The sequence below is a fragment of the Triticum urartu genome, chromosome 3, assembly GCF_003073215.2.
Source record: "Triticum urartu cultivar G1812 chromosome 3, Tu2.1, whole genome shotgun sequence".
NCBI classification, from domain to species: Eukaryota; Viridiplantae; Streptophyta; class Magnoliopsida; order Poales; family Poaceae; genus Triticum; species Triticum urartu.
The window spans coordinates 508,662,604-508,674,614 of record NC_053024.1 but is presented as its reverse complement, the minus strand read 5'-3'; the positions used below and the strand labels follow the sequence as shown (position 1 = coordinate 508,674,614).

Sequence of the window (12,011 nt, the reverse complement as noted above, 5' to 3'; positions counted from 1 at the left end):
TTATGAGTTTTGATGTACCTAAGGAGTTCGGAGTCCCGGATGAGGTCGGGGACATGACGAGGAGTCTCGAAATGGTCGAGACGTAAAGATCGATATATTGGACGACTATATTCGGACATCGGAAAGGTTCCGAGTGATTCGGATATTTTTCGGAGTACCGGAGAGTTACGAGAATTCGCCGGGGAGTATATGGGCCTTATTGGGCCATACGGGAATAGAGGAGAGAGGCCAAAAGGAAGGAGGCTTGCGCCCCCCCCCCCTCTGGTCCGAATTGGACAAGGGGCGCAGCCCCCTTTTCCTTCTTCTTCTCCCCCTCTTTCCCCTTCTCCTACTCCAACAAGGAAGGAGGGAGTCCTACTCCCGGTGGGAGTAGGACTCCCCTTGGCGCGCCCCCTCCTAGGCCGGCCGCCCCCTCCCCCTTGCTCCTTTATATACAGGGGCAGGGGGGCACCTCTAGACACACAAGTTGATCTTCGTGATCGTTTCTTAGCCGTTTGCGGTGCCCCCCTCCACCATATTCCACCTCGGTCATATTGTAGCGGTGCTTAGGCGAAGCCCTGTGACGGTTGAACATCAAGATCGTCACCACGCCGTCGTGCTGACGGAACTCCTCCCCGAAGCTTTGCTGGATCGGAGTCCGGGGAGCGTCATCGAGCTGAACGTGTGCCAAGAACTCGGAGGTGCCGGAGTAACGGTGCTTGGATCAGTTGGACCGTGAAGACGTACGACTACATCAACCACGTTGTGCTAACACTTCCGTTGTCGATCTACAAGGGTACGTAGATCACACTCTCCCCTCTCGTTGCTATGCATCACCATGATCTTGCGTGTGCGTAGGAATTTTTTTTGAAATTACTACGAAACCCTATAGTGGCATCCGAGCCTAGGTTTTATGTGTTGATGTTATATGCACGAGTAGAACACAAGTGAGCTGTGGGCGATATAAGTCATACTTCTTACCGGCATGTCATACTTTGGTTCGGCGGTATTGTTGGACGAAGCGGCCTGGACCGACATTACGCGTCTACTTTTTTTGCCTTGGTCAGACACTCAGCTGCATGATAAAAAATATACAGTTAATTAGCCTTGTGGCTCGTGGTTCCCTTCCTATGTCCTACATATCAGCATCCTATACTCCCAACTATATTCAGGAGAAGCTCAAGGTCTTCTTCTTCAGGTGGTCTCTGTACATTCGAGGCCTACCGGGAGGAATCCCCTCGCAGGTCCATGTTGTAAAAGCCATCACGGACGCCACATGTAGTTCTACATCCTTCTTGTTGGCGCATTTGGGATTCTGAAGTCTGGGGCGATGGCTATGGTTGCTTCTTCCCCTTGGCCTCTCCTGTCCTTTATAAAGAATATACCAGGACAAAAATGCTGTACAAGTAGCGTAGTCTCTATTCTCGTTTCCTGTCAAGTGTCTACTTGGAATTCAGAAATACTCCTTGTGGAACTCGAATTTTGTGGTGCATTTCCCATTGAACTCGTGGCAAAGCTTGGCAAGTTCTTGTGCCAGGACTGGAGCTCCACAGTAGAAGACACCTGTATGCAACATAAATAATTATGGACTTGGCTTATCGACATAGGATTTGATATTTACTAATACTAACTCAACCCAAGATGAAATAAAAAAATCATGATTACTAATACTAACACACCATTTATAATTTTAAAAATTTGCCTAGCAATCTTACTTGTGTAGTACATCCAACTGAACGTTTTGCATATCAACATACTAGTGCGTGCACATAATAACTCTAGCATGGATATACAAAAATAACTTTGATAACAGTAGATAATCCATGGGTCAATGACTTCAACAAATCAAATCACGTTTGATTAGGCTGTGATACGTATACTAACCTATCTTCGCATACGGGTGCTTTGAGGCAATTTTGGCTAGGACCTTTTTCCAATTTGGTCTTGCAAAATGTGTCCGAACCTGCAAAATGAGTTCACTGGTAGTCAAATGCAAGTGGTAGCAGTACAAGGCAAGTGTGAACCTCTTTTAAACATTTATGCCAATAAATAGGGAGAAATGGCTTAATATTTTGATGCATTCACTTTACAGACTATGCAAAGCTACTAATAGCTTTATATCACTGCTTACTTTAGTTCCAGAGACAACATCGACACCATTCTTGGCATGGTTCAGAGCTTGAAGCATAGTGATGAGCGCTGACCGAGCATCCCCTTCCTCGTAAACGCTTGTGAGGTAGTTGTGCATCTCAATGATATTCTACATGGATCAAAGGTAAGTTTAACTACAACTTCGCAAGGGGAACCTATTGTGAATTTCTGAAGATAACAAACTGCACCGCAAACAAAAGTAACAGTCACTTGATGTACTTACCCTTTGATCCATGTCGGCAATCTCATTCATGACTCCTTTGAACCAATCAAAAGAGCCTTGCTCACGTGTCACCCAATAAAAGTAAGCATTTGTAGTCTTTAAAACCTTCCTTGGTCTTGTGGTAACCCTCATAAGCGTACCCAGATCAACATGTGGCTTATTCCGACCAATTGGTGGATAGAGATCCGTAGAAGTATCCTGCAATTATGCTTGTGAGTGGAAAATAAACCATAGAAAGAATATGTGAATGATATTTTATTTCACTTCTTAGACTTTTTTGAGTAATCTATTTATATCTTGAATAATTACTTCTAAGACTATGAAGATGACTGACTGATGATATGGAGAATATAACGAACCTCCTCTTCCTCCATCTTAATGATGTTGTTGAGGAGATCTTTCAAAATGCTGATAAAGGGTGTAGCACCAATTCCTAATCCAACAAGTAGTAAAACATCATACTTGCCGTAATCCTGAGCAGGAGAACCATAAGGGCCATCGATCAGAAGCTTGGGTAAGCTGCATCACCAAAAGACAGTATTATAAATTGTGAAGTGTCCACAGAGCACAAAGGTAACCGCTAAAATATAGGGGCGTTCATACGTTTTCTTAGTTGTCTCGTCTGCTCTAAGAAGACCACTTTTTCCACTCACTGGGGGCTCGCAGGCCGCGGAAAATACTCTCTTGAGCTCTCGTGTCCAGTCACCAAGTTGCCGAACATGGATGCTGAGATATTCATCCCCAGGTGCTGAAGTAATTGAGAAGGGGTGCCTGAAAGAGAGGAAGTGTTCAAAGTTCAATGTAATGAGACAGTCTGCCTTCTGCAGACATGAAATGTACAAGAAATTATGTGTTATCTATCCTAGAAGCTGAAACTAGCACACACAATTCAGCAATGATTAAGGGCCACAAGTGTACAGTAATAATATACCATTCAAAGGGCGACACTGCTGGACACTGAACAAACATATATTGCCCACTTTTATAGCGAAAGGTCGCAGGTTTGGTCATTTGCAGCGTCAAGACATTACCAGGATAAATGGCCACCTGCAGATAAATGGCACTAGATTAGTACAAGGCACAAAGAATCACTGCTCAAGTTTCTGATGTATTTTTACTGACCTTCAAGAGCCGGACAGCATAACTGCCAGACCTGAAGAACCTTAGAATCCTCTCCCCTAGATACAAGCACACAGGCACTGCAAGATACATCCATGTCTGCATCAAAAGAAAAATATAAGAATCTTAGGAATCCAACTCGTTTCAAGTAAAAGAATGGACGATAAATACATAAATATCTCACCGATTTTCTGTACCAGACACGAATAAGGTACAGAAACTGGCCATGAACAATGAGAGCCACGTACACAATGGCAAACAAATGGTGGGAGTACCAGAAAGCATTGAAGCCAGTCAGTTTGTCAAATGGTTTTGGAAGCTTTACTAGGCTACGCCGGAACCACCGGGTTGCTAAAGTAAAAGCAATTATCATGCACACAACCATGATTATCCCGGTGACGCCCTCGACTCCTTTGATCAATGCAAGATATGTTGGCTTTGTTTCCCCGAAATAAATTCCCAAAGGAGCGTACATTTCTTCTGATGAACGTATAAGCCGTGGAAAATCGCATACAAGGTGGTTCCCTGCATGGAGAATAACACCAACCACAATTGCTGCTGCAATAGTCTGCCATTACAACAAAAACACAAATTATTGTTATTACTTGTGAATTTCATGTAAGCTAAAAGGTTCTGAGTTGGCAACAGGGCTACTATTTTATCTGCAATATAGATTCTCCCTAAGTTGGATTTAAGTAATTTAATCAAATCTACACACATTCACGTCTGTGAGGGCCTCTAAATACATTAAACTAACTTCTAAGGTGATTGCACTATGAAAGTCTAATTTAACTTCAGAAGAGAGGAAAATGATATGTCGTGTCTAACCTTGTGGAAGTTGATATTGTCATCAAATGGCAATACACGTGCAGCCCTTGTATTCCGCAGCCAAGTAATGGTATTGCGGCACACCGGCAGGAGGATGATTGCCATGTTCAGCTTCAAGGTTTCAGCGGCGCCCTTTGCAGTTGTCACGCAGTAGCCCATCACTTTAAAGACATAGCGCTCGCGGTACTGGATGAACTTCCAGGTGAAGAGTCCAGCCATGATTCCAATCCACAACGCGAGCACCCACAAGCGTTTCCAGTTGTCCTCCAAATAGTAGATCAGGGAGTTGCCTATTTTGCGGATGGAGCCCTTCTTCCTTAGCGCCAAGTTTTGGCTCAGTGCCTGGCTTGTGTAACTTAACGCCTGGCTGTAGTTCACGTAGGTGTCTTTCTGCAGCAGAAGTGTCTCCAATTGCCAAAGCTGAAAGGAGAAAAAGAATAGCAGTGCACTTCTCAGAAGTCAGTAAAAGTAGAACCATTGGCTCAAATTCAAGTGACAGTTATTAATTTGTAAAAGAAATAGCCTGTGACCAAAATGACACTTACATTGGCATTACTTACAGCGACCAAGCATAAGTTCAGCACAACAGTGGCCAAGCATAAGTTCACCACAGCAATTCAGAATTCAGAAACAAAAAACAAAGGTAGAGAAGAGGTTACTCTACAGCCAGTCTGCATTCCTATGGGTCAACCTTCAGCCTGCCTAATGATTGCTTAGACCAGCTCGGAAGGGATAAGCTTGCGCCTGAACGATGCACAGCTGAAGAATCATGGGAGCCATGACCGAACCATTCGGTTCGGTGGTAACGGAGGTGGTGGCGCGACGGGCTGTAGGTGGCAACCGGCACTGTACTAGGCAAAACAGAAATTGATGCTAGCTAGCTGGTCCGGCAAAAATCACTGTTTTGACCTGTGCATGAAACAAAATCACAAAATAAATTGTTGGTAAAAGAATTTCATCCGACTAACCTTTTTGTGTAGCACCCGTCATCTAGGCGTCACACTACACTGTGCAACGCCTAGCTCCCAGACGCTACACGCCTGACCATCGTCGCACCCCGAGCTGACTGAAAAATGCTAAGTCAGTGTGCAACGCCTAAGATATAGGCGCTACACTATACAGTGTAGCGCCTACCATGTAGGCGTTGCACTAGTTGCACTTAGCGCTTGGGGTTCTAGGAAGGGCGAGATCAATGGGAGTCTTGGGAGTCGGGTCCCTTTTGTCACAGGAAGCGGTGAATGGAGTGCTTCGGAGGTGCACAGTGCGTGGAGTGGCTCCAGTTTTTTGAAGCGGGCCGGGACGATAAAATCGTTCGTGGTGATAAAAAGTACTTCCTCCGTTTTTATTTACTCTGCATATTAGGTTTGACTGAAGTCAAACTTCATAAACTTTGATCAACTTTATAGAGAAAGTATGAACATTTACAATAGCTAATCTATACGATGTGAAAGTGTATGCAACAATAAATCTAACGTGATTGATTTGTTATTGTACATGTTAATATTTTTGTCTAAAAACTTTGTCAAAGTTTATAAAGTTTGACTTTGACCAAAGCCAATATGCGAAGTAAATAAAAACGGAGGGAGTATATACAGCTAGAACGTGTCTTGTCATTTTGTTCAGCCTCAGTCCACCTTTCTTTTATGGGCAGGAGCGTATGCTGACTGTTTTCTTTCGTTGCAGAGGGATGAGGGCAGCTTTTGCGCTAAGTGCAGCTAGTGCAATGCCTACGCGGTAGGCGCTACACTGTATAGTGTAGCGCCTGTCTCTTAGGCGTTGCACATTGACTTAGCATTTTTCAGTCAGCTTAGGGCGCAACGATGGTCAGGCGTGTAGCGCCTGAGAGCCGGGCGTTGCACAGTGCAGTGTGACGCCTAGCTGTCGGACGCTACAGAAAAAGGTCAGCCGGGTGAAATTTTTTCATCAACAGTTCATTTTGTGATTTTATTTTGTCTGTCATTTTTGCCAGCTGGTCCACAGCTGCTCACCAACCTCGATATGAATGATGATGGGGAAGAACAGCCCATTGGATACCACCATATCCAGCTTCATTCAGTCCATCGATTTCGATGCTGCATCTCGCTGCAGGTGGTTGGGGCCCTTCAATGTGGCGAGTAATTTTTTACTACAAAAACCATACTGGTGCTGCGTGTCGCCTGCCAAGTTTAAGGGTGCTACTGCTGCTGTTTATTTCGCCGGTTGAGGTACACCCATCACCCAGGCCAGCAATGCGTGAGATGCAGATAAAAACGATGAATATTGGACATTGGTACGGCTGGGCTCTACTACTATCATATTTTATACCCCTGCCGGTACAGCTCCACCGGCTTGCCGAGGTAGACAACCCAGGTCAACTGCTCCTAAAAATGCAGCGGGTCTTCTGGGCTGAGGTAAACAAACAAGGTTTACCTACGCGAATACCAGTAGAGAGCATGATCTCATTGTTTACGAAGGCGCACGCATCTCCACGCGCTAAACGAGTACGGTAGTAGTAGCACCAGCAATCGAAGAAGTGGTCGCTGACAGGTGTAGCACGCACCACGCAGTCAGGCACCAATGCTAAAGCGACGGTCGATCGAGCTCACCTCGATGTATCCCAGCTCTTCGGGGTCGAGCTCCTCCATGATCAACGCGGCGTACTCCTCCGCCTGCTCCTTAAGCCTCGACAGCTTATTGGCCGACGCGCTCAGCATGATGATCTGCCAAAGAGTTGAACATGATATGAGTTGAAGATGATGTAACATTTTCCAAAAAAACCTACGGAAAGCTGATGACGCCGCCCCAGTGAAAAGCACCCTGTACGCGCCCCAATCCAATTTTTTTTACAGGTATAAAAAAATATCCTAGTACGTGAATCACCGCGCCTTTCAGCCTGAGTCGAGCGGATGAGAGAAGATCAGCGGGCAATCACGGAAATGCCCCTCACCTACTGCCTGGCCTCACACAAAGCGTTCTAGAAGAAAGCTGCCCGGGCTTTTCCTGAACGAGGGCTAAAAAACGAGCGTCCCAAAAGCTGGCAGGTGGGGTGGGAATTGCCGAGTTGGTGAGACGCGGAGATGTTTTGGTTCAGCTCACCGACTCCGATTAGATTGATGACCACAGCGTCTTACGTACGTGCTACTTCCCCCAGGTTCTTAATCCTCTAATAATTCTAATCTAATAACCTAATTAAAACCACTCCTTGCATGCCGGATTATAGTACTAGTACTGGTTAATTAAGAAAGAATTGTGCTTGGTCCTCTGGAAGCACGGAGTGATAATTAACAAGTGCTGGGGAATGCCATACGGTACGGGGGGCGCGGTGCATATTCGGCGAAACACTCGACCGATTTCTGATATGGACAGCTCGGTCGTCGACCAAATGTTTGAGCCGTCAAACCAAAGCCTAAATGATCAGATTTGGTGTCCTCAAATAGCAATGTTTGAAAACAAAGGGGAAAGGCAAGCACGGCGTAGTCATGGGCATGGAGTGTTTGCTCACCTCTTTCACCTCCGCCTCCCCGATCCGGCCGTCCGCATTCTTATCCACCCTGATGGCAAGCAATCAAAATAATGTGACAAAATGGCTAACTTGACAGTAAAATCGAATGACAGACTTGATAACGGTGAATTACATACATGTCGAAGAAGATTTGGAGGCGGGAGTCGAAGCTGTTGTCGGTGATCTGCTGCCAGATTTCCCGCAGCTCCTCCTTGCTGATCGTGTCCAGCTTCATCTGCCGCCGCCGGCTCAGCGTGTCGAACAGCTCCACCGCGAACTCCTTGGACTCCGTCATCCCTGCAGCAGCGCGCCTCGCCGGTGTTTGAATTCCTTGGATAGGGTTCGAGAGGAGCGAAATGGAGAGGCGGGCGGGACGATGGGGTGCCGTACCGATGCATTCCGCGAAGTCGGAGCGGGAGAGGTAGCCGTCGCGGGCGAGGCGGTCGAAGTTGGCCTGCACCTCCCTCCACGCGTTGCTGGCCTTGTTGCTGCTGATGAAGCGGAGGCCGCGGAGCGCCCGGTGCGCGCCGGAGCGCGTGCGGTCCAGCTGCGCGCGCTGCCGGCGCGCGGCGCGGGCGGCGAGCGCCGACTCGATGCCGGACGACGGCTGCTGGTGGGCCTCGTCGCGGCTGTGGCTGTGGCTGCGGCTGAACCGCCTGGTGAGGTCGTGCGAGAAGTGCCGCGCGCCGGCCATGAGCTCCTGCGACAGCTGCAGCAGCCGGTACGACGACGTCCGGCGCATCGACGGCGACCGCGACGACGACGACGACGCGCCGCAGTCCCCCAGCTCGCCCCGCGCCGGCACCGGCAGCCTCAGCGCCCCCGAGCCCGAGCCCAGCGCCGCCGCCGCGGCCGGCTCCACGCTCCGCAGCACAATGGTGTCGTCGTCCTGCAGGTCGAGCGTGACCTCCACCAGCTCCTCCCCGTCCTCGGAGGCCGGCTCGGAGCCGCGCGGCGAGGAGCCCGTGCTGAGCGACCGCGGCGTCGTCCCCGCGGAGCCCCATCGCGGGTGGCCCGCCGAGGCGCCGCCCCTCATCGCACACGCGGCCTCACGAGGCAGTCCGGCCCAATGCGCGAACGCACGCGAGCGCGAGCTCGACGGGATCGCTCCTCGGAACCTCTGGGGAAAGGCGGCCGCGACGCGTCGGAACGAGAGGCCGGCCGAGGAAGCAACGGGAGAGGGAGAGCAATATATGCGCGACAGGTCGACCCCAGAAGCACAGCGATAATAATTTACAAAAGTGACTGAAGTACTCCTACTACTAGTAGCGGCAGCTGCGGTCTAAGGGCCTGTTTGATTTCAAATAAGTCACCAACTTATAAGTCGAAAAATAAAAAATGACTTATTTTGTCAAACAGACCTGACTTATAAGTCAGGTGACAATCAAATAGGCATGACTTATAAGTCACTAGTTTTAAGTCACCTAACTTATAAGTCGGATGACTTATTGAAACCAAACAGGCCCTAAGTACCGGAAGATTAGTGAGGGAGATGCGCTGGAGAGAATGACACGGGCGGTTCACTTTCCGGGCTCATCTCGTTCATATGAGAGTCCACACTCCACGGACTTGCCGAGCTCTTCTTTTTGAAATACAGTAGAAGAAGAAATTGGTACACTTCTCACTCTTCTGGCTTCAATGAGTAGCGCATTATCTTTGAGCGAAACGCGGGCGCTGCGTCAGCTCTATTAAGATACAAGAATCCAAGAATGCAAGACCGCAGTTTTCTAGCTTCAATGACCGGTGGATTTTGCAGTGCATTCTGTTGACACTCGTATGCAGCGTATAATTGTTTCGAGTAAATAACAGTGGAGGAAGCGTGGAAGGCAGTACGCGCGCGTATTAGGGGTCTAGTTTTGGGCTCTCCGTATTTAACAAGATGATGATTCTGTCCTTGTAGCGGAGTCAACTGTTGTTGTGATTATGATAGAAAAAGAACTGTTGCTGTGATCTTTCCTAACGTTGATGATGTAAGGTGGTTGGTGTTGGGCGATCGATGTTCTTACGTGTGATCCGAACGTGAGATATTAAGAGAGGGGCGGCCGAAACATACACGCGACCAATGCTCTGATGGGCTTGTATCTTTTTCTGGAAGAAATTGCATCGTATTCGACGTGTCATTACACCTACCAACCAGCCGTATGAAGATCATGTAGTAAGAAATTAAGCATCAAACGAAAAACTAGAGTATATCTCACGTTGCTTTCGAAACTGCTTACAATATATTTCTGTAATATACTAAGAGTTTTTTTTTGCGAGGAGAAAGATACTAAGATTAGACTGTGTGAAACATGAATATTTTGATTAATAATATGATGAGATTAAAATACATATAATTGATTATATGAAAAAATGCATCCTACCTCCCGGTGGTAGTTACGCTCATGTCTTATATATTACCATGTGGTTGTATATATATACCAATTTATCATTCTAAGTATGTTCATATATTATATCTAAGATATTTCAAACCTATCTACATGAAAAAAAATACATGTGAGTTCATAGTTTCTAGTATATTTTCAAAATTACTTCATATTTGTATGTATAAGGCATACTAGAAAAATAGTACATACTACCTAAAAATGGTATAAATATTACCAAAACATTTTTACATACTACATACTACGTGTATATACTCTCGGTTTTGAGAGATAATACATACAACATACAAAACACACATGAGGGTAACTACCACTGGGTGGTAGGAAACATTTGTCCTTATTATATTTGATTCTTATATAGTGATAAAATATTTATTAATTCATATAAGCTTTTTGTACATAGAGTATTTACGTTCCAGCCCACTTTGTGGTTGGAGGTGGAAGAGGAGGATCCGAGATGGCAAATGTTCGGAGATGACTATGAAAACACCTCTCTATATCCTCGATTTAAAAGAGAGATTGAGAGGGATCAAGAATCCTAAATGTCTTAGGGAGAAATGCTACAAAAGAAGAGATAAAAGGTTGTTGGGCCTCTCCTACTCTGTGGGCAAGGAGGAAAAATTCTTCTTTGAACCTGTGAAACCAAGAATCTATGGAATGTGGGCAAGGAGGAAAAATTCTTCTTTGGAACCTGTGAAACCAAGAATCTATGGAATGGAGATCCCTTTGAAATTCTTGGCCTCCTTTGGTTCATAGTATTGGAAAATTATAGGAATAGGAAAGTCATAGAAAATGAGACAACATGCATCTCAAATCCTATGCATAGGAATAGAAAAGGAGATGCCCTTTGATTCACACCATAGGATTTTTTTCCATTAAGTCTAGGCTAATGTTTATTTTCCTATGAAATGTGGAGGATAGGAAGAATTCCTCCATAGAAATAGGATTTCATTCCTACAAACCAAAGAGCTTTGAAGGAATTTTTCCTATAGAAATCCTATCCTATGAAAATCCTACAAAATTCTTCCAAACCAAAGAAGGCCTTATTGTTTTTTTCTTCCAAATGCTCCAAGCGGCCAATAAGAATATCTCCATGAACATAGGTATGTCCCACACCTCCTGAAACAGTCCATTAATCGTGAGCCTTGTATGGAACCCTGACAATTCTCTCCATAGCAGCATGGTAAATTTCTGAAACACATGGTAATTTTCTCTACTGCAGCATGCCAAATCCCTTAAACATATGACAATTATTTCTGATATAGCATGTCAATTACTCCCTCCGTTCCTAAATATTTGTCTTTCTAGAGATTTCAACAAATGACTACATATGGAGCAAAATGAGTGAATCTACACTTTAAAACATGTTTATATTACATCCGTATATGGTAGTCCATTTGAAATCTCTAAAAAGACAATTATTTAAATACTCATTGATTGCTAACATATCTTCATAAATAATGGTACTGCTAGTTGATAAGATAGTTATTTAATAATCATATAGTTAATCACAAAAGAAAAATGCACTTGATAGTTATTCGCAAAAAAGGAAAAAATTATCCATATAGATGCTTTCATGTTCTTTTTTTTTAGATGGGGATGCTTTCATGTTCTGTTATGAAGTCTTTTCGGTTCGCGAATTCGTTAAATATTACTAAAAGGGAAAAGTGACTAAGGGATATGAGCTAAAGATTTCTTAGCTTTTTTTGCGAATCGATTTCTTAGGCTAGTTGTAATGGTAGTATTATAGCTAGTATCATGCATGCCAACTAGGCAATTTTGATAAGGTGTCATAGCCTTAAATGAAGAAAGAGATTGTGGAGTATCATATCATGATACAGTATCA

General features: G+C 45.3%; 1 protein-coding gene across 1 annotated transcript; it reads right to left on the bottom strand.

The window, feature by feature from the left end:
* Positions 1 to 1,059: 1,059 nt before the first annotated feature.
* LOC125544653 (respiratory burst oxidase homolog protein A-like) lies at positions 1,060 to 8,989 on the bottom strand. The gene is made up of 14 exons (XM_048708396.1): positions 8,172 to 8,989; positions 7,919 to 8,078; positions 7,782 to 7,830; positions 6,886 to 6,999; positions 4,301 to 4,720; positions 3,657 to 4,040; positions 3,476 to 3,571; positions 3,285 to 3,400; positions 2,957 to 3,124; positions 2,713 to 2,872; positions 2,354 to 2,551; positions 2,111 to 2,239; positions 1,864 to 1,942; positions 1,060 to 1,542 (listed from the first exon to the last, which is right to left on the bottom strand). Exons 1-14 carry the CDS (start codon positions 8,815 to 8,817, stop codon positions 1,433 to 1,435), a joined length of 2,829 nt encoding a protein of 942 aa, XP_048564353.1. The 5' UTR covers positions 8,818 to 8,989; the 3' UTR covers positions 1,060 to 1,432.
* Between the last annotated feature and the right edge of the window lie 3,022 nt (positions 8,990 to 12,011).

Coding starts and splice junctions, on each gene's coding strand:
- LOC125544653 (XM_048708396.1), bottom strand. CDS start 8,817: ATGAGGGGCGGCGCCTCGGCGGGCCACCCGCGATGGGGCTCCGCGGGG. Junction 7,831..7,918: donor CTCCAAATCTTCTTCGACAT/GTATGTAATTCA, acceptor GCTTGCCATCAG/GGTGGATAAGAATGCGGACG. Junction 4,041..4,300: donor ACAATATCAACTTCCACAAG/GTTAGACACGAC, acceptor TTGTAATGGCAG/ACTATTGCAGCAGCAATTGT.